Source organism: Heterodontus francisci, chromosome 17, assembly GCF_036365525.1.
Source record: "Heterodontus francisci isolate sHetFra1 chromosome 17, sHetFra1.hap1, whole genome shotgun sequence".
Taxonomy (NCBI): domain Eukaryota; kingdom Metazoa; phylum Chordata; class Chondrichthyes; order Heterodontiformes; family Heterodontidae; genus Heterodontus; species Heterodontus francisci.
In genome coordinates, this window is record NC_090387.1 from 42,893,384 (window position 1) to 42,914,503 (window position 21,120).

General features: G+C 41.9%; 1 protein-coding gene across 13 annotated transcripts in view; it reads right to left on the reverse strand.

Moving 5' to 3' along the window:
* The window catches only part of znf536 (zinc finger protein 536), a 599,157-nt gene that overhangs the window by 91,708 nt on the left and 486,329 nt on the right, over positions 1-21,120 (reverse strand). For 7 of the 13 annotated variants that reach the window (XM_068049335.1, XM_068049339.1, XM_068049334.1 and 4 more), the window contains 4 exons: positions 20,756-20,860; positions 16,913-16,989; positions 8,099-8,178; positions 4,805-7,810 (listed from right to left, as the gene is read on the reverse strand). The exons of 1 other annotated variant lie outside the window; for it this stretch is intronic. In XM_068049335.1, the coding sequence (XP_067905436.1) occupies positions 7,798-7,810; positions 8,099-8,178; positions 16,913-16,989; positions 20,756-20,860 (275 nt within the window). In that variant the 3' untranslated portion in view covers positions 4,805-7,797. Of the gene's footprint in view, positions 1-4,804; positions 8,179-16,912; positions 16,990-18,030; positions 18,287-20,755; positions 20,861-21,120 lie in introns of those variants that run through there. 5 more of the 13 variants (XM_068049342.1, XM_068049341.1, XM_068049343.1 and 2 more) reach the window with 5 other exon arrangements.

Sequence of the window (21,120 nt, forward strand, 5' to 3'; positions counted from 1 at the left end):
CCACCTTCTTAAAGGCAATTAGGGATGAGCAATAAATGCTAGCCTAGTCAGCGATACCCACATCCCCTGAACGAATAAAAAAAAGGCTCCTTAAATAAGTAAATTAGGGTCCTTCTGCGTGTCGGAGCTCGAATGTGAAATTCAGGTACAGATGGGTGAAGCCCATGGTGTGCATGCTCCACCAGGTCTTGAGAGGCCCATGAGCAGTTCTTGAAGGGATCACTGGATACCGCTCAAAAAAAAACCTTCCTGTTTGGCATTAGGCACCTGTAGCTCACCGGTGGCATTTAAATGAGGTCCATCACCAAATTTGGCTCTGGCCTCAGGCCAGCATGAACTGGTACATAGAGTGTTATTACACTCTCTTGTTGTCTCTTTTGGACATACATCAAATTTCTCCACCCACTGATTCCTCATCAACTGGTAAGCAAAGTTATGTCCTTTATTTGCTGAGAAGAAACCAAGTGACATAGATCATAGTGAGATCCAGTTGTTCTTCTGATGCACGTCCCACATCTTGGTGAGGACTGCCGGCCTGGCCAAGTGGTCTAATTTTACATCTTTATTTCGTGCCTAAACAGTGCAAGTCAGCCCAAGCCACACAAACAGATGAGGACTTTTATTCCAAGATCATCCATCCACACCCCATAACACAACTGACAATAATCCGACATTTTCAACAATTCATGTGCAAACAATATCAAAATATAAATACTATCAGCAAGCACTAAATTGTCAGAATTGTACTGAAGCAAACTACTAAACTGAAGTGTGGTGTGCTTTTACGACTGTTAGAAAATTATTGTGTGGCAGGCAGCTCCTATATGCAGTACATAAATGTCTGCTTTAAATAAAAGTAGAATAAATCATCTTTCATTGTGTAACATTATTTTGACACAATGTGCTGCTCGAGCTGAGACTGACTTCACAATAGAAAACAGAGCTGTGATTAAAGTTTTTTTTAGCACAAAATGATATTTCTCAGCATGTGCACACATTAGACACTAATTTATATAGTATCTAATGTCACTGCACAGGAACTAACCTCCAAACAACTTGTTTTGGAATGACCTCATAGAGGTTTAATAAGCTGTTTTGATTCTCCAATTTAATCAACTATTCTATTTACAATGAGCTTTAGAGTACATGTGTGTTTTAGCAGTAATAAATTTAAACTATTAGAATTAACTGTAGAACCAGTTGGTTAAACACTACATCTGATGTCAGTCCTTTCATTATGACTGGTACATTTCATTTTGAATTAAATTGTGTTAAAAACAGCAAAATTATTTTGAAATTAGCCAGGACTAAACAGCCAGGTGAGTTAATTGAATGTATGGGGGGAAAAGAACATGTAATAGAATTTTCTGAATAAATACAATCTATTGCATTACAGTTCAACTCTAGTAATCTAGTTCAACAAGTAATTGTTGAAATAGTCACTTAAAAGTCTGATTGTAATTTATATCAATCATAGCTTTATTTGGCTGAATTGGCAGCACAGAGACAATGCGTTTACTGGATACCAATGTCTGTTGACTAGTTTATAGGAAGTTTTGCATTATTACTCACATTAAAATGATCTTACAAACTCTTGTAAAGATCATTACCCAATGATTAATATAGTTAATGCGGAAAAATAAAAATCGCACAATCAGATTAAATCACTACATGCAGGTGATTCACTAATGGTTCCAGTAATAACCAGATGCCAGTTTGACCTTGTACCCCTAATTTTAATGTTTTTGCAGCAAGCTAACAAGGGACAGGGGAGAGTTGAGTTTTCTCCACCTGTTCACACCACTGAGTTGGAGAAGGCGAAGCTTTGCACAGACATACTGAAACATATGAATGGAACTGTATGAAATGGCTCTGGACAGACCGCGGAATAAGATCTCTAATTGTTTAAAAGAGCTACTATTGGGCATTTTTCAGTTATTAAAACATGAATGGCACCACAGTTACTCTTTGCCTCAGGAACTTATTTTTGGCATTATTAATAGTGCAAGAACTGTACATCTGATGTTGAATTAGTGCCTAAGTAGATATCGCATCAACACCACGGGAGGAATTTAATATGCCCCATGGGAGTGGGTTGTGAGGCTAGGGGTGGGGGCCGTAAAATCAGGAGAGTGGGTTGAGTGGGGGGGGGGCCAGGGTGGAGTGCCCATCGCCTTCTTGGCGCCATGCAATCCCATCAGTGGCAGGGAAGGTAGAGGATGACCTTCCCGCCCAGAGGCCAATTGAGGCCCTTAAGTGGTCAATTTGCCCAGTAAAAGCTGGCAGCCTCCCTGTGAACTCGTCGTGGAGGGAAGAGGCCCTACTGATTGCCACACTGTGGTCCATGGAAGGGGCCCCCCACAGTGGCACTGGCCGCACCCTCATAAAGCTCCATGCTGCCCTCAACAATCACTCCACCCCACCACTCCCAACCTTTCACTGGGGCTTGCCTGTGTAGCCTCAGCGAGCCCTACAAACCTACCTTCATTCCAGGGCCTCCTCCATGTGGCTGTTCCGGGCCGCCTACAATTCCAGCAGTGGCCACCGCTCCTGGTGGCACTGCTGGGACTGAAGAACTGCCGGCTCTCTGATTGGCTGGCAGCTCTTCCGGGCGGGATTTCTGCCCTACAAGGAATGGATGCCCCGATGCCAGGCAATTAACTGCCTGATGGCCAATCACATCAGGGCTTCTGAAAATGGCCATGGTGGGGTTGCCCCAGGCTTTCCTGTCGGTGGATGTGGCCACCACCGCGGCCATTAAATTCAGCCCCACAAGTGCAACTACTGAAATGCAGAAACCTGAATAGTGTGTTTCATTTATTAAATAAATAGATAAAGGACCTTTTCAGTGTTATTAATTAAGGAAGAAATGCTAGTCAGGATAACTGTCTGCTCTTCTTTGAATAATACTATGGGGATCTTTTACATTCACACAAACCACCTGGAACGAGTAGACAGGACCTTGGTTTAACATCTCTAACAGCACCTCTGATAGTGCAGTATTCTTTCACTATTACACTGATGTGCCAGCCTAGATTACATGTTCTAAGTCCTGAAGTGAGGCTTGAACACAAACTTCTGACTTCGAGTTGTATGTGCTACCAATTGAGCCAAGCAGTCATTTGATTTAAAAGGGATAAATTCAATGAAGGCTGAGCTATTGCATCTGAAATATATGGGCTCAATGCATATCGATGGTAAATATAAAATTGTGATGCAACAAACATTTTGGATCATAATTCAGCTAAACAGTATAAACAATTCCTGTCCTCATTCAGCAAGCTCTCCTGTTTGCTGTACTTTCCAGAGGTGTAATAAACATGGATCAACAATTTTGTAGTTGCTTTGCCCATTTTTTAAATGCAATTTTTTTTTTGAAAGACAAAAGTTTGAACTTGTATTTCTTTGCATTTATCAGCTCAAAGCTAATAAATGATGAGCACTGAAGCAACAAAAGTAGATCAATTCAAAATGCATTAATTGTATTAAGCAGGGACAATGATGCTGAACAGTGCATTTTTGGAACACTCCAGTTTAATATTTCATTTACTACACAATCTACAAGTGAGTAACTTAAGTAACAAACACAGAGATATTCTTCCATCCATCTTGCTCACTCATCTCTTTTACATTTGTTTACCTTCCTGTTGCTTGTTTGCTCTACATCTTTCTTTTTTGGTCTTTTCATTAGTGGCAGCTTTCCTAACTGATAGATGAAACAGTTCCACACTTGTAACCTAATTTTCATTCACTGTTGCCCTTGTCTAAGAAGTCATACAAAATGTGACCTTTGAATCACCATTGGACCCATAAAGCACAATAACTGCCATTGTCCTGTCAAAAATTGAAGATGTTTTACATCATTACAAAATTTAATGTTCCAACTTTTCAAACGTAGTACTTTTCAAAGGCCACATTCCAATTGAAGCTCATTAAATTCAGGCTCGAGTTTCCTGTGGTGGGGATGAGAAAGAGTTTCTCATGCTTTGGAAGTAATATGAATCACTCTTTTAAAACAGATATGGTTACATACTAGTTTTGAAAGGTACAGTAACTGCCGAGCTCTTACAAGCTGCAACACTGAGGTTTTTGTCCTTACAAATCTAATAATTGCCTCTTGAACCATTGCACTTTAGTCACACTGCATTCTATTTACTTATGAATAAATCAACTTTTTAAATAAAATTGTTGCTTGAAAGTTCAAAGGTTAGCTTAAATGATAATTGCTGGCTTACAGCTTCTCAATATCAGAATTGAGAACATTATGAGGTTTGGCTACAGTCTTTGTTCCTGATAACAGAAAATTATTAATAATCTTGAGCTTTTAAAAACAGCACTGTTCTCGAAGTATGTAAGTTGAAAGACAATGAAACTTAACATTTGATAATTGAAATAAAGGCCCAATGGATGCAAATATACCATAAATGTGCTTAAGAGATGAATTGTTAAAAACTAAATTGATTGTATTGCTGACAGAGCTAACATGGGTTAAGGTTATATTTTCCATATCATTCAGTGGATAAAAAGTACTGCTATGCTTTTAATAATTGCTTTTGTGGATAAACATGAATGGCCAGCCTGAGTCTCTGTAATGGGCTCTTTTTCACATTCGTTTTGATGTTAAAGCAAGAGAAGTGAAGCTCTCAGAAACTGGTATAAGCTCATATGTAACGCTGTAGCTGTGAGAAGAGGTCAGAAAATTTATCTGATAGAATGTGGAGTGTCAGGTTATTAGCACAAAACCACTAATTACCCATCATTCATTGTCAAACATTTTTAATACATTATTCAGTTTTAACCTACATATCATACTAATCTTCAACAATTTTATAAAAGAAACTTGTTCGGGTTTTATTACCCTATAAACACATGTAACACATATTGAGGGAGAAATTCAACTTATCTTCACCCATTTTTCGGGTATAAAATGGTCTCTCGGACTGCACATTTTGGGTGGCAATGTCACATACCCGAACTGACACATAAGCAAGAGAGTTGCAATATTGGAAGCAGGCACCTTATAAGTGTCCAGGATGCCCACCTGAAACAGATGTTAGGCACCTGACATTTGCAAATTGGAGTCTTAACTCTGAATGTAGGACCCCAATGCAAAACTGAAATACAAATAGGTGGAGTTTGCGCCGTATAAACTCTGCCTAGTGGCACCAGATCTTCAGCAGTCTAACCAAGACTGCTGATGAAATGGGCACAAAACTTTTTAAAAGTTACATTTCTGGGGAGCCAGTAGGAGCAGGAGTGCTTACAGAACCTTCCTGCTAGCTGGCTCAGCATGGAGCTGATCTGAATTCGTCAGTCCTTGAGCAGCAGGCGAACTGGATCAGGACATCCAATTGGTGCCCGCAGCTCACCTGTTTCATTCAAATGTGGCCCGATGCAGAATTTGGTTTGGGCTTTTCGCAGCTCATTTCACACCGGAGAGCGCGCAAGTTGAATTTCTCCCCTGTTGTTCTTTAAAGCCATATTCTCTCTATAAGTGAACACAAGAGGGGTGGGGGAAAACAGCTGCTAATACTTATTATTCTGCACATATTAACAAATAGTAATTCTATTTTAAAATACTCCTTTACAAACTAAAAGTAATTATTTTTTTTAAAGTTACCAGGCACTGACTACAGCTTGCTAAAGTTCTAGGCAAGATGCTTTCCAGTTTAATCAGCTGTCCCAGACTGGTACTGGTCTGATATACACTCAGTCAAGGAAATGGGTGGCAGCATATCTTAGATCCATCCAAAGGGATTTACAATCTGCTAATCACACAGTTTGACACACACATAATGTAGGAAGTACAGTGATTAAAAACTGGGAATAAATTACAAAAATATACTGTACCAAAAAATGGCAAGAATTTAACAGAAATCATGAGAAAAATATGGCTTTAATTTCCATACACTTTATAGATTAGGTTTATAAGGTAGGAAGCTCCGATTTTATATTACGGAGGCTTTCCACTTACTAATTGCAGGTTATTGTGAATAGAAGTTAGCTCAAACATATATACAGTAACTGATTTCAAGATTTAAAATTGCAAGAAACAGATGCTGGTCCAGTTTTAATAGCAGCTACCAAAATTAATAATGAGAGGTGTCACTTGAACTGGCTACTTAATCAATGAGTTGTGCCATACAGACCAGAGGAAAGTCAGAGTACATGTCTGTGCAAAGTACAGGCACGTCCTTCATCAAATCACAACAGTAAGCAGGTGTCTGGCTTGTGAAGCTGCAGGCTGGTATATTCCATGTCTCTGGCAAAGAGTTTAGAGGCCCTGGTTGTGTTTTTTGAAGGAAATTGCTTTTGCCCAATATTTAGTACGTTAGCACACACATAGAAACTTAACTAGTGGAAAAAATTACAACTTCTCAGCTTTTTAGTGGCAGGTATTCTGCTATAATTATAAGGCATTACCAGCAACTGTGTTCTGTCCTTTTAAATTCACAAAAAATGTTATGTCTATTCTTGTACATAAAGAGATCACAGCAAAGTTGCATCAGTTGTACACCTGTTCGTAGAGAACATCCTGCATTCTAAGCACCATGTTACTATTGCATTCAATTTGAATATTGATGTTTGCACTACACTACATACAGCAGTAGACAGCCTTTAATACCACAAAGCTGAATGTGTGATGTGTTGTATAAGCTTGTGATACTTCACATTTTCTCTTGATATGACTTATTCAGGTGTAGGGCCAACCCCAGGACTTGACAGCTTACACATTTACAGTTTGATAAATACTTTTTTAAATTTATCAAAGGGAAGGTTTAAGATTCTAGCTTTGTGACTCACTTGGACTGCAAACATTACAAAAATATAAGTATAGTTTAACAAAGGCCCGGAATTTGCAGGGTTTTTGATGGCGTAGTGTCAGCGAATGCTGTCATTACGCCTCAGAATCTGATTGCAACTTCAGGATTTAGCGCAAGGGCAGCTGAACGCAGAAATCCTGAAGTTGCGTCTGCCATTCAGGGTTACACCACAGGCTGCACTGTGGACCCTCCAGCTCCGGCCCCCAGAGCCGGCAATCAGTGAAATTGATTTGGTGAGAAGTTCCTCTTTTCCACTAAAATATTGTTATTAGAAACCCCATTAAAAGTTAAGCCTTGCTCAAGGAGGTGCAACTGGGTTTTTTAAATGCCAATCTAAGTAACAACTACTTCTGAACAACTGATCAGACCCTGAAAAATAGTGGAGTATTGTTAAAAGTTTTGTTTAATGTTTTTAATTACTAGAATTTTTAAACTAATTTTTTTTAATAGTTTCTTCATAATGTTTCAGCTTCTACCTTAACCCTGTATGCCCCAATCTTTATTTAGCTCTCCATAAAATGTTTAAAAAGGATTGATTATCAGTGCATTTCATTTCCGAGTTGACTGTGAAAATTCTTTAATTTGATTGGCTACTTGATGACATCACTGCAACTCCACACTGGGAATCCCCATTAAACTACGCTACAAACAATGCAATGTCGAGACAGAGGTAAAGATCTCTCACCATAGAGTTCTTTAAGGTCAACTGTGAGTGCCGTCACTGTGCTGCTTTGTCATTAACTGCAAATTACGGGCCATTATCATTTTACTGATAACAGGCATTGTCCAAACTTCACTTTTGTACTTGCCATATACTTAAAAGAGTGTAATGTTGATATTTACTTTTATTACTCAATTTTCATCGTCCTACTGAGTCACAGAGCTCTTTGGAGTGATGTGCTTGTCCGTAGTTTCTAAATTCAAAGACTGTCAATGCAGGAGCTGAGACCTGTCCAGGGGCCCAGGAAATTGTTCAGCAGAGGGCCCTTTAACCTCAAACAAGCAGAAAATTTGCATTAGTTGAGAAGTGTACTAGTGTAGTGTTTTCCCAGCATCCCAGTGGGACAGTACGTTCTTGTAACAGTGCAATTTTTAAATTACCAGACAAATATCTCAGATCAGAGGTCAAAAATATCCTCAAATAAAGTGGAGAGGAATGATAAAGCACTGACAACACTCACCATCATATAATTGCAGACTAAATTACAATTGAAACACCTACATTTACAACAAAATGATATTGCATCCCATACTTGTATAATTGCAATACTCACCATTTAATGTCAAATGTGGAATTTAGAGAGAGCTGAAAGGATAGTTTAAGCAGACTGCAATTCAGTTCCATGTTTGATACCTAAACAATAAACACACTCTGTAGCAATTGTAGCTGAAAACAAACTGATTATTGGCGAGAATCTCCAAGCCACTTTCTGAGCTAGTTCAGTTGTGCAAAATTCCGATGGATTTTGTCTGCATTTGAATCTAAATAAATTCCTCAATAACAAAGAAACTCTCCAGCTGCTGCCTGCTCCATCATTTTATGCTAAGACTTCAGAATCAGAAATCTGCAAATTTCACGTGTTCTCAAGCCAAACCCCAAATTAATACAAATGTTCAATATCTATTTGTAATACCCAGCACATGATGCACATCCTTTAATACTTTGTTTCATTGAACCAGCTTACAAATACTTGTTTGAGTCACCAGCTTCTTTAAAGCAAAAATAACATTATGAAGTACTGTTAAAACTGGTTCCAGTTCTGCATTTGAGGCCTATTTTAAGCGTGCAAAGACAAGTACAGATAAGGGAAGTCATACAGCTATCTTATTCATAGAAACATATGATTTTCCTATTACAGCATCCAATTCTCTCTTGTGTAATTCCAGAATGTTTGATTCCGCTAGATTACTTGGAAAACCAATCCTGTATTAATCAGTGTGTGAAGAAGTGCTTCCTGACATCAATCCTAAACTTGCCTTTACTGGTTGATACCAATGGCTTTTTCTAATATTTGTCATCCTATCATAACACTCTTCTTTAATTGGCACCCAACCCTTTAAATCTGATTTAGGCAAAGCTTTCCTTTCCCATGTTAGACTCATCTGAATTTGCACTTTGGTCTGTGAATAGTTAGGCAAGCAAGTTTAAATTAAGAACTGAGCCCCATTTGCATTTAACTTTTGGAGTGTGATTTGCACCAGAATTTAACTGTCTTAGACCCAAAGTAGAAAATTGGCCCTGGTAGGAATTGAGTCTACTATCATTCTCAGATCTCCTTTCAGCTTCTGTCCTAGTTGGTTTACAGTACAATATCCCCATTTACCACCCCACCCAACCTGGCATTGTTCCATCCATTTGCAAATTTTATCTAGTTCATTTGCTGCTTTGTTAGACTCAAGTGTCCCCATTAACCACCCCCTCCCCCCACCTTATTTAGCACCAACTGCAAATTTAACTCACTTACTTTAGCTTTCTGCATGGGGTCATCTTGACAGATTAAACATTGAGAGGCCCAGCATTGACCTTGGGGTACTCCACGCAGTACATCTCCCAAGCACAAAACACTTTCCTAACTAGTGACTGCTGTTTCCTCTCTTTCATCCAATTACTTATCCACCTCTAAATTTTACCTTGGCTTTCCTGTTCCTAAGACTTTCATACAGGACTTTATTGAAGGCTAAAGTACCTTCCCTTACAGAACATCCAACATTCACTTGTCATTTTCCTCAAAAAAAGTTAAGGAAACATCGCCAAATTTTGAAACTATTCATACAGGTAGTGCTCAACTTAATTCCTAAAGATTACATCTATTATTTTGCCAGTTGCTAATAACAAAACTAATGGGTTTGTAGTGACTCGGTATGAAGTAAGTGAAACTCAAAGGTTGGTTTTGTAATGGTACAGTATCATTGGTAAGCTGTTTCTCTGACACAAATGCTCCCAGAATGACAATGCATATGTAAGTTGTGCTAATGTGCTGACAAAATCTTTATTGCAGATGTCATGGGAGAAAAATGTTCTTAGGAAGGTCTCCTGTATTCTCTGTAAATTAGTGTGAGGTTCTGCTTTTAGATCTGTTACAATTTAGGATACCTGCATTATAACTATTGCTTCACTTGAATGCCACAATGTTTCCATGTACAATGCTGTAATATTTACACAGTTTGTGTATTGTCCTGCCATCCCATTGTGTTCATCTCCAGGTCAGTGTAGTCAAAGTGAATTAGACAATTTCAAATTTATGGATTCATAAATTGATGTGTACTGAGCTTGGTTTATGAATTCAGTCTCAGTATAACTGAGATATCAGTGTTCACTATGCCAAAAATGGTACAAGCTGTAAGTTGTCTCCAAGTCCAGGTAATATTCACAAACTTTTATCTAAATGCCTTGTTGGGTTACTGAACTGTATCAGCTCGAGTATCTATTATTCTGTTTACAACATACTGTGATGCTAGTTGCTCTGTGTTCATCAGAATTGTTCAACTAGTATTTGGAGTGATTATACTTCACTACTAAATTGCAGCAAGCTCCTTTAGAATGTTGTTAGTCACATAAAATAGTAACACCTACTCCAACTGCCATTCTAAAGTAGTCCCTTTTAAATTTTGCATTGTTGTAGTGGCACAATAAAACTTATTTTAGATCTTTCTGTCAAAACATAATTTTAACCCACCCAGTGGGAAACTGATGAGATCGGATAAAAATAAAATACTGCAGATGCTGGAAATCTGAAATAAAAACAAGAAATGCTGGAAATACTCAGCAGGTCTGGCAGCGTCTGTGCAGAGAGAAGCAGAGTTAACGTTTCAGGTCAGAGACCCTTCTTCAGAGCTGACAAATATTAGAAATGTAAAAGGTTTTAAGCAAGTACAGTGGGGGTGGGGCAAGAGATAACAAAGGTGAAGGTGTTGTTAGGACAGGGTCACAGAGGATAACTGACCAGAAGGTCATGGAACAAAGACGAACGGTATATTAACGGTGTGCTGAAAGACAAAGCGTTAGGAAAGAGAGGGTGTGAATGACTGTAAAGCACAGAGCACTCCAAGCACTAACATAAAAAAACACATTAAAAAAACCAAAACAGTGAGTAAGCACAGTGGAAACAAACTAAACAAAGTGAAAAACCTAAAATAAAATAACCAAATAAAAAAGGAAAATGAAAAAAAGAAAAAATAATTAAGCATAAAAAGGGGGGACCCGTCATGCTCTGAAATTATTGAACTCAATGTTCAGTCTGGCAGGCTGTAGTGTGCCTAATCGGTAAATGAGGTACTGTTCCTCGAGCTTGCATTGATGTTCGTTGAAACACTGCAGAAATCCCAGGACAGAGATGTAAGCATGAGAGCAGGGGGGTGTGTTGAAATGTCAAGCAACCAGAAGCTCGGGGTCATGCTTACAGACTGAGCGGAGGTGTTCCGCAAAGCGGTCACCCAATCTGCGTTTGGTCTCCCCAATGTAGAGGAGACCACACTGTGAGCAGCAAATACAGTATACTACATTGAAAGAAGGATGGGAATAGAGGGATACGGACCCCGGATGTGCAGAAGGTTTTAGTTTAGGCAGGCATCAAGATCGGAGGAGGCTTGGAGGGCCGAATGGCTTGTTCCTGTGCTGTACTGTTCTTTGTTCTTTGAAGTACAAGTAAATTGCTGCTTCCCCTGAAAGGAGTGTTTGGGGTCTTGGATAGTTAGGATAGAGGAGGTAAATGGGCAGGTATTACACCTCCTGCGATTGCAGGGTAAGGTGCCGTGGGAAGAGGGTGAGGCGGTGGGGGTAATGGAGGAGTGGACGAGGGTGTCGCGGAGGGAACAATCCCTTCGGAATGTTGACAGGGGAAGATTGGATCCCTGCCTTCTTCACACCAAATCCAATTTTACTGTCTGTTGAAGTCAATGGAAAGTAAAATTGAACAAGATGTAAAATTAAGCAAGATGTAAAATGGGCGGGCAATCTGATTCCAGCAGATTGCCGCCAGGCAGGTTAAGTTAAAATCACCTTCAATGAGTGTATGTATATGTGCTAAAATGAGAGAGATTTTGCATTGCTTGGAATATGGGACAGTCCACTTTCTGAAAAGCAGATAGTCATATCTTAGTCCAGTAGGCATTTTCCTGTTCATGACAAAGCAGCAGAATCATTGGCTGCTCTGAAGGAATCCATGGCTTGTTTGTTTGTTCTCCAAGCCAGATCTGATGGATCAACCTCATTTTGGGGGAAAGGGAACTACAACAATGGTCTCAAGCACAGATATGGTTTCAAATACAACTCACATAATGCACTTTAGTAAAATGTTTGTAATTACATAGATGCCTTTATTACAAAGAACCAAAATCATATTATATTAGCAGTTGGGATATAAATGAGTGAATTATGATGTGAGATGCTAAATGCTGTTTGATGGATTTAATAATAGAAATACAAGTTTCGCCATGTGCTTATTTTTTGTTATCCATGTGTTTAGTCTTACTGAACATCCCTTTGTTCAAAAGAACTAGTCCTGTGTTGTATTGCTCAAAGAACCAGCAGTCAAAATGTTACATTTTACTCTATGATTTGCATCTGCATCTAGTTTTGAAGTTAGCTATTGACAACAAAATACTTTTGAGTTTCAAAGTGAATTCAGTTATCAATCCATATTGTCTGCCTGCCCAAATGCAGTATTGATGCCTTTATTACCAGCTTTCACATAATGCTGCTCTTGAGTCAGTAACAGCACAAGAAAATCTAGATTGTATCTGTATTACATAAAAAACTGCAAATGCTCCAAATCTGAAATAGAAACAAAAACTGCTAGGAATTCACAGCAAGTTTGTCAATGAAAGTTCTAAAGAAGAATTTACACCCAAAATGTTAATCTGTCTTTTCTCTTTCCAGGTGCTGATGGACTTGACTTTATTTTTTTGCACGTTTCTTGGTTAAGCATCTGAATCAAAACTTTTTGGATAACCAGTAGGCCGGAATTTTGCGTGACCCGGTGGGGCCACAATCCAGGATGTGGAAGCGTGTGCCGACAACGCTCTTGCTCCGCGCTCATTTGCCGCCGCGATCGAGCGCTAGGTAACCAATTAGCGTCTCACCGGCAGACTTTCAAATGGAAAAGGCGTGTGCTGGCAGGACGGTCAGTGTCAGAGGGGGCGGGACAAGAGCTGGAAGAAGGTGCTGACAGCCATTTTCAAGGGCTGTCAACACCTTTGGTGGCTCTGAGAACGCTGCTTGCTTCTCAGAGGATGGTGGGAGGAGCAAGATTGGCATCGCTGACACATACAGCAGGCTGAGGGGGAACAGGAGCAGTCCTCTGACTGAAAGGGGTGACCCACTGGAATTTGTCAGAAAGCAACCTGAGACCTTGGAGGACCAGAACCCACTTGCAGCAATGGCAGAGAGAACCAACTGGGTGGCCCCAAGCTTCTCAGAAGACTCCCTGTAGGTCTTCCTCCAGGCGGCTGAGGAAAGGCAGGATGTCCTCTTCCCACCAGACAGAAGGAAGAGGCCTCCCCATATTACGATGAAGGCCTGGATGGAGGTTGCGGAGGAGGTCAGCAGCCGCGGGGTTGTGAGGAGGACATGGCTCCAATGCCGCAAGCAGGTCAACGACCTTCTCCACTCTGCCAGGGTAAGGGGCATGTCTCAGTCCTCGTTGCTTTGTACTCAGATAGGTGGGTATCCAGGTGTTAATGCTGCAAAGTGGAAGCCATCCATCTGGAATGAATGGCTGCAGCCCTGTCATGGGCATATCTGACCCGCACAAGGAACCAGAAGTGTTCCAATCTTACACCTGAATAGCAATGGTCCCAAAGGCAGCATGCAGCAAGAGGGATGAGCAGGTGCTCCTTCAAGTCAAGTAAATGAAATGATTGTCATGTGTCTCCACAGGAGAAGAGGGCCCAGAATGCCAGAGAGAGGGCACAGACCAGTGACAGGGTGCCATCCTTGTCACTCTCACTAAGTGGAGGAGGAGGTATTGCTACTTGCTATAGACGGCGGAGGCTGGTCAGTTGCTGATGGTGAGGCCAGAGCACCTGGCTAGGAGGATGAGTTTCCCAGAGTACGGGCACGGGTGATGTGGCGTGGTGGGGTGGGGTGGGGTGGGATGGGGTGGGATGGGGTGGCTCAAGCAATGAAGGTTGCTCGTGAGTTCAAACTCACCGACATGTGGCCACACTGCAGTCTATGACATGTCCTTCAGTCCGGAGTGTAACTCACACCTGATTATTCCGTTTTCTGCTGCAGGTGAATCTCAGCTGCTGCCAGGTGACCTATCCGGGGCACATCCATCCACCCTCTGAGGAGGAGGAGTGGACCTCAGAGGGTGCAGCGTCACATCCTTTCCCCGTACCAAGCACCAGCTCAGATACAGTCACCTCGGTTGGGCTGGTTGCGTCGTCAGATTTGTGATCACAACCTGGTGCTAGCACCGCACAAGTGCTGGACCAGCTGCCAGAGGCAGTATTATCTGATGCCTCTGACACTTAGAGGACTGTAGGAGGCCAGGCCAGTGCTGAGCCCCGTGCTGATGACGAGCCTCTGACGGCATCCATTTGGCGGGAGATGCTGCAAGTGCAGCGTGAGGTGCGTGAAGATCTGACGGAGCTACAAGAGATAATGCATGCTCTGGCTCGGACTTTGGAGGATTCCATCCAGGCCATGAGTTCTGCACAGCCCTGGTCGTCTGACCGAGTGGCTTCCTCCATTGACAGATTGACGACTGCAGTGGAGAGTCGGCTCCAAGAGGCCTCCAAGATATGCACAGACCTGCAAACCCTCGCAGAGTCAGTCAGCTCAATGCAGCAGTGGCAATGTGAGAGAGGGACGAGGCACCTGGGGTCTCCTCCAGGTGCTCACCCCTCTCAGGTAAGCAAGGAGGCCCAAATGAACCTCATTGAGGGCACAGGAACAACACCAGTATGCGTCTGGGGGCTCCTCTCAGGGCGCTCCTGCTACGTACAGCGGCTCCTTGTCCCCTCTGCCAGTGACACTAGCACCTCAGAATCCCAGGATGACAGAGGTTGGTCCTGAGACTGCGCAGTGTCACCTCAACATGCCGGGGCCCTCACGGCCTCGGGTAGCGAGAGGACGCTTGCCAAGGTCATCCCAAACCACGGGGCATCCTGATCAGCCACCTCCCTCTGCCATAGCTGGTGGAGAGGAGTTGTCGACACGCGTGAGCACTCAAACATTTTGAAATCACAGTAACTGCACTTCGAGTTCACTGGTGCGATTTGGAATCATATTCATTTATGTGCAACTTTCCACAAACTTTACTAAATTTCTCATTTGGCTTATTTATGCCTCAAGTGACTGATGATTTATGAGGCGAACATTTTCTTCTGTATGAGTTGGAGACTTGGGCGAGGTGCACCATTGTGCCATGGTGTGTTAGAGGGAAAGGTGGACCGCAACAGCTGCGCTTAGCACTTGCAGGTGAGTGCTTTTGGGGTTCCAGCAGATGTGAATGCCGAAAGTTAGATTGACATGTCAGTCCCTGGCAGACTGCATGGGTCATGAACCTCAGTACAGGAGAAACGTCTGAGTATTAGAGCCTCCTGAGCCTCCCTTGCATCCAACTCCTGCAAACCTCTAGCTGCTTCCCCCGGATGTTCAGGTGGCTGCATCCCTTGTCTGAGGACACCTCATGATGAACAATTTCCTCGGCATCCAGGGCCTTCCCCCTCTGCAGCGCCAGGTTATGTAAGGCGCAGCAGACAACAATAAGGTGAGATACCCTTGCTGGCGAATACTGAACGGCACTACCTGAGCGATCCTGGCACCTAAATCTCATCTTCAGAAGACTTATAGTCTGTTCAATGGTGACTCTGGTGGTCGCATGGCTCGCATTGTACCATTCCTCTGCTTCATTCCGTGGGTTCATCGCAGGTATCATCAGCCATGTCTTCAGCGGGTAACCCCTATTGCCAAGTATCCATCCTTGCAGGGACTCAGGGGGGCTGAAAAGCGTTGGCGCCTGGGAGTTCCAGAGAATGAATGCGGTGTTCTGATGAAGGGTCACTGACCTGAAACGTTAACTCTGCTTCTCTCTCCACAGATGCTGCCAGACCTGCTGAGTATTTCCAGCATTTCTTGTTTTTATTTCAGATTTCCAGCATCTGCAGTATTTTGCTTTTATTTTAATAAATGCGTCGCGACTGCTTCCTGGATAATGAGCAGACATCTGCAATATACTCTTACGGTGAAAACAGACAAGTTGCACATTCATCAAATGAAACCCCTTTTGATTAATGAAGGCCCCTGACAGACATGCAGGAGCTCTGATGGCCACATGGTACAGTCAATCGTGCCTTGGACCACGGGGAACTCAGTGATAGTACTGAAGCCTCTGGCTCTCTCGGCCTGACCGGCGGAATCAGTCTTGAACTTGATGAACTGGTTGGCATGCCTGAATATGCCATCAGTTGCCACCCTTATGCAGTGCTACGCTGATGACTGTGAGATTCCGCACATGTCTCCTGTGGAAGCCTGGAATAAGCCTGCTGCATCGAGGTTCAAACTGTGGCTTTTAGAGCCACCGGCTTTGGATGGCCACCCATGCAGTTGGAGATGACATCCGCTGCCATCATCTCACACAGAGATGTGACAGTCTCACAGGACAGGTGCAGTCTTCTATGGCACTGGCACTCTGACATCTGCAGAAATATCAGCGACTGCCAGTACACCCTGCCTACTGGGTAGACTCGTCTCCTCACAGGTGTTTGCTCCCGGCGCACTCTGTGGCCTTCTGCCCCTCCCCCATAACCAGGCTGCAGTTGGCCAACAGGTCTCTGATTTCCCTGGCTACTTGTCCCCCTGTCCCTCCTTGTGCAGTTCTCCTCCTCGCTAGAGGACCCTCCTCCAGAGTGGACAATGCCTATGGCAGCAGTGTCCCAAAGATGTATTGGGGACAGCTATTTGCTGCCTGCTGCAAGGACAGGCACTCGCAACCCCCTTCCCCTACCCAGAATAAATCACTGATGCTGTGGCCTGACAAGAAGTTTTACTGACTCAGATGAGCCCTGGTGAGCCAGCAATATCAGCCCAGACCTTGGAATTAACTGATAAATACAACATACAGAACAGAAAATTCAAGTACCTCCAACTCCTTCACTGACACAGCGGTTGCCACTCTTTTAAAGATGCCGAGTCTGTGACCTTCCCCCCCAGTTTGACCTGTGCACAGAACGTAAAATTGAACGGGCAACATAAAATGGCTGTCAATTACCTTTTTAATCACATTAATTGGCCCTTAATTGCCTTAAATCGGATGGCGAGCGGCATCCCCATCTCGCCTGCTGTCCGAGCGTAAAATAGTGATTCGGCGTGATGACGTCAGGGATCTGCTCCAACGTCATCATCTGCCATCTTTTGCTTTGGCCACCTCCGAGGATGCCCAATTTGGCAAGGTTAAATTCCGGCTGCAGGCTCATGGTAAAGTTGTAATTCTGATAACATCTAACAGATGTGCACCAGCCAAGGCGATGCATTTGTTCTTATCATTGGAACTTGAATAATTTTTAGTGAAATAACGTTTGGCCTTGTTGATGAAGACCACTTCAGATAGAAGCAAAACACACCATATCCTACCTGCTTACTCACATAGAGACAATATATGGCATTTTAGCTAGCAATAGACGGATATACATCTATAATATATCTCACAGTAATAACGGGCCAGTATTATAGTTCTGCAAGAGAAATGTTCCTCATGTTGACTACAAAAGAGAATATGGTGCAGTATTTTGGAAGTTACAAATAAATCTCGGTTACTGGCAATGATAAACCACAACAAATTGCTTTGTCTCTTTTGGATCCTTTGGTAATTTAAACCAATTTCATTACACCAATGTTACAGAACATGTATATCTGCGGCTTCCCTCAGCCATCATGTGTTTTAAATTATACTAATTGCCCAAAAGAGCCTGTTAAACAACAAATCTGAATGTTCTATTTATTACTATGAGGCAGGAGTTTTTTTTCTACTGTTGCATCCTTGCCAATACTTGCCATATCCTCACAATCCCAGAACAAAAATACAGGGATTTGAGCACTTTGAGAGACTTCAGTGTAAAACACTTGATCTTAAAAGGGGCAGCACCATCTAAATTACCTTCTCAACTCCAAATGAACAATGACAAGTGATTCAGAAAGTAATACAGAAATAATTTGAATCAATTTGAATAATAGTAAGGATTGCAGTGATGCAGTAAAATTAAGTTAACAAAGAAGAGTCTTTAATTCATGACCATCTAGTCAATTGTCTGCTTGTGCAATGTCGTATTTCATTGAACTGGATCACTGTGTATCCTTAAAGCAAGTTATGGTTTACTCAATAACCGACACACAGCTCTATGATTATCCAGGGCTTTCCTCAGTAAATTAGACCCAGTTGCCTGCCAGACTTTCTCCATTCTTGTGAGAGAGTTCCACCTTCCAGGATGTCCGTACCTTTATTTTTCCATTCAGTTTTCTGTGTGCACGTAAATGGAACAGATGTAAACCACTGAAAGCCCAGCTTTTGTCACTTTGTAAGGAAATGCAAGTTATTTCCATTTGAAATTCTTGCAAAAAACATGCAAACATTCACAGTATTCCTTAATTCTTGGATATTCTGCTCTTGCCAGTGGTTCATTGGGCTCTCAAAACATATCTTCTAAGACTGTATCATAGTATTACATTATATTACAATGCATTACAATCTATATTTAGAAAATATAATTTAGGTATGACAGTTTATGATTTTAAAGTGATTGTATTTACATCTACTGTACTTCCCTGAACTATACTATCATCGTTGAATCTCCAAGCTGAAGCCCATGCATACTTTTTAATCAGCACTGAGAAACTTTAAAGTTCCTGTTTTCCTTCAGCATGAGAACCATTGCATGTACTGGTGTTGCAACTTAAAATAAATTTTTTCAAACGTTTGCATGAGTTAGGTGCTAAATCTGGTATTTTTGACAAAGCAGGAAGTTTGCAGAGACACTGTACTATAAAAATTGACAGCACTGATACCAACTATCATCCTTACACTGTTTGATCACAAGTGCTATCACTAATGTGCATCAAGTGGAGGGAGGGGGGTGGGAGTGATGGTGGGGTGGTGAATGAAGCGGTCTATGGCCCAAATCTCACACCAATGAAGATATTGATGTGTTATAGTAATTGTCTCAACAGAAGCATAGCTCTGCACGATGGATAGATTTTACCCACACTGCTCTGAAGCCCTAGACTGAGTGCTGAATTACAGCGGCGGACAAAAAAATGATAGCCTGCACAGAGCCACGATCTCCTGCGTGGCAGCTCATTTAAGTAGCCAGGGCGGCCCACCACAATCACATGGAGGGGGCAGGCTGTCCGACGCTGGCAATGGCAGGCACTGGTGCCTTTTTTAAAGGGTAGCCAGCCCTGCTGAAAAATTAAAATTTTCAAAGATACACCCTCCCAAAATGTATCAAATAAAATCCTAATGCCCCTTTCCCCCAAAATTACATTAGATATTTGCCCTTTCCCCCAAAAAACACCTAACCTTTCAAATCTGACCTTCTCCACCCCACCCCCGCAAACTGCACAAAGTTTAAAGTCCACTCCTTCCTGCCATCCCCTACACTCATTACGTTTATTTGACCCCACCCCCGCACTTAAAATTTTAATTCCCCCCACCCCCCACCAGTGTCACACCAGCTTTCCCCAGATGGGGAAGTGAAGGTCCGGGACTGCCAGCCACCACACTGAAGATCGTGGCAGACCCGGAAAATTGGAGGTGAGTGTATTTAAATTTATTCATTTTATTAATTTACATATTGAAATTCAGGTCCCATTGCCCAGTGGCGGGGGACTGCCATGGAGCCTCTTCGCCGCTGGGAGGATCGGGCCAGGACCTCCCACCTTCGAGCTCCATGGCGGGCCACTGCTGGAACAATCTTCAGACCACCCCCCCACCCCCCTCCACCCACCCTGCGATGAAGCCCAGCATCGGCAGCCCAGTAAAATTCAGCCTTGATCCTGTACTGCAACACGCAAATATATTTTCTGATAACCAACTTCCCTAAGCATTCATCACTAGCGGTAGAAGTCTAGTTAACTCATCTACTATGAGGAAAGAATGAATAACAGCAAAAGCTACATTACAGAAAGATATTTGAAGACACTGCGGCCAAAACAGAGAACATGGGACTCAAACAAACTAAGGCAAGCTGCAGCGGCCATCTTTTTCAAACATATAGAATTTATTGGGGTGATTTAAGCAGGTAAGTTAATATTGTTCTCCATTTCAATCTTAATTAAATATATTCAGTTGAGCATTTGTAATAAACCTAGTTTTTTGGAAGTATGCAATGCAGGCGTTTAATGACAAAGCACCGAATTTCATTACATGTGTCATTTTATGATCTACTTTGCTTGCATATATTAAATACATTTTAGTTTTAATATGAATTTTGTGATGTCTGAACTGGATCTTGGCAAAGCGTATTAGTCATTAGGTTTAGTGTTCAGTTCTTAATAAGGTCAATTCTCACTTAAAATCTAGTCAAGATTAAAATGATCAAATCAGGATTAATTGATCACATCAGGATTAACTGGGTGATTAAATGTTAAATATTAAAACTTCCTTTTTTACGGAGGAAAAATATAGATAAATAGCAATTTATAAATCAACATGATAGGTATTTCTTTAACATTAATAAAGTAAATTCAAGGTTTACTGATTTGTACAAAACATTTTCACAAAGGTGGAATGAACTATTTAGAAACTGTAAAGCTTAGAAGTAGACTTCAACTAATGTTATAGAAGGGAAATTCAAGTTAGGGAGTTTAAGGGGCACTGTATTATGAAATGTGCATTTCCTTGGTTTCTGTGTAGTTTAAAACAGAGTTTTTCAGTGCACCCTATTGCCTGAGCATTTTTGGCAAATCATTTTAATGCTGCAGCTCTTACCTGTATGTGACCTCATATGGGTCCTAAGGTGGCTGGGCTGGTTAAAGACTTTACCACATTCCTTGCATGGAAACTCAGTGTGTTTGCCTTGTGTCTTCCCCAAACCTAGGCATGCATATATTGTGAAAAAATTTAGTTAGCAGCCATAGCAGAAGAAAGAGTCATCAGTGAAAGTAAACAAGACCAGACAGAAAACCCAACGCAGTTACTGGTGTTTACATTCTCAACATCAAAGCCTCAAACAGTTATTTAATTTATGAAGCAGCTTGTTTGGACCTTGAGCATCAGAGGTGCATTCCGAAACACTATAGCTATGTCAGTCACTTTCCAGTGCAATAGCCAAATATTATATTTTAGTCTCCATG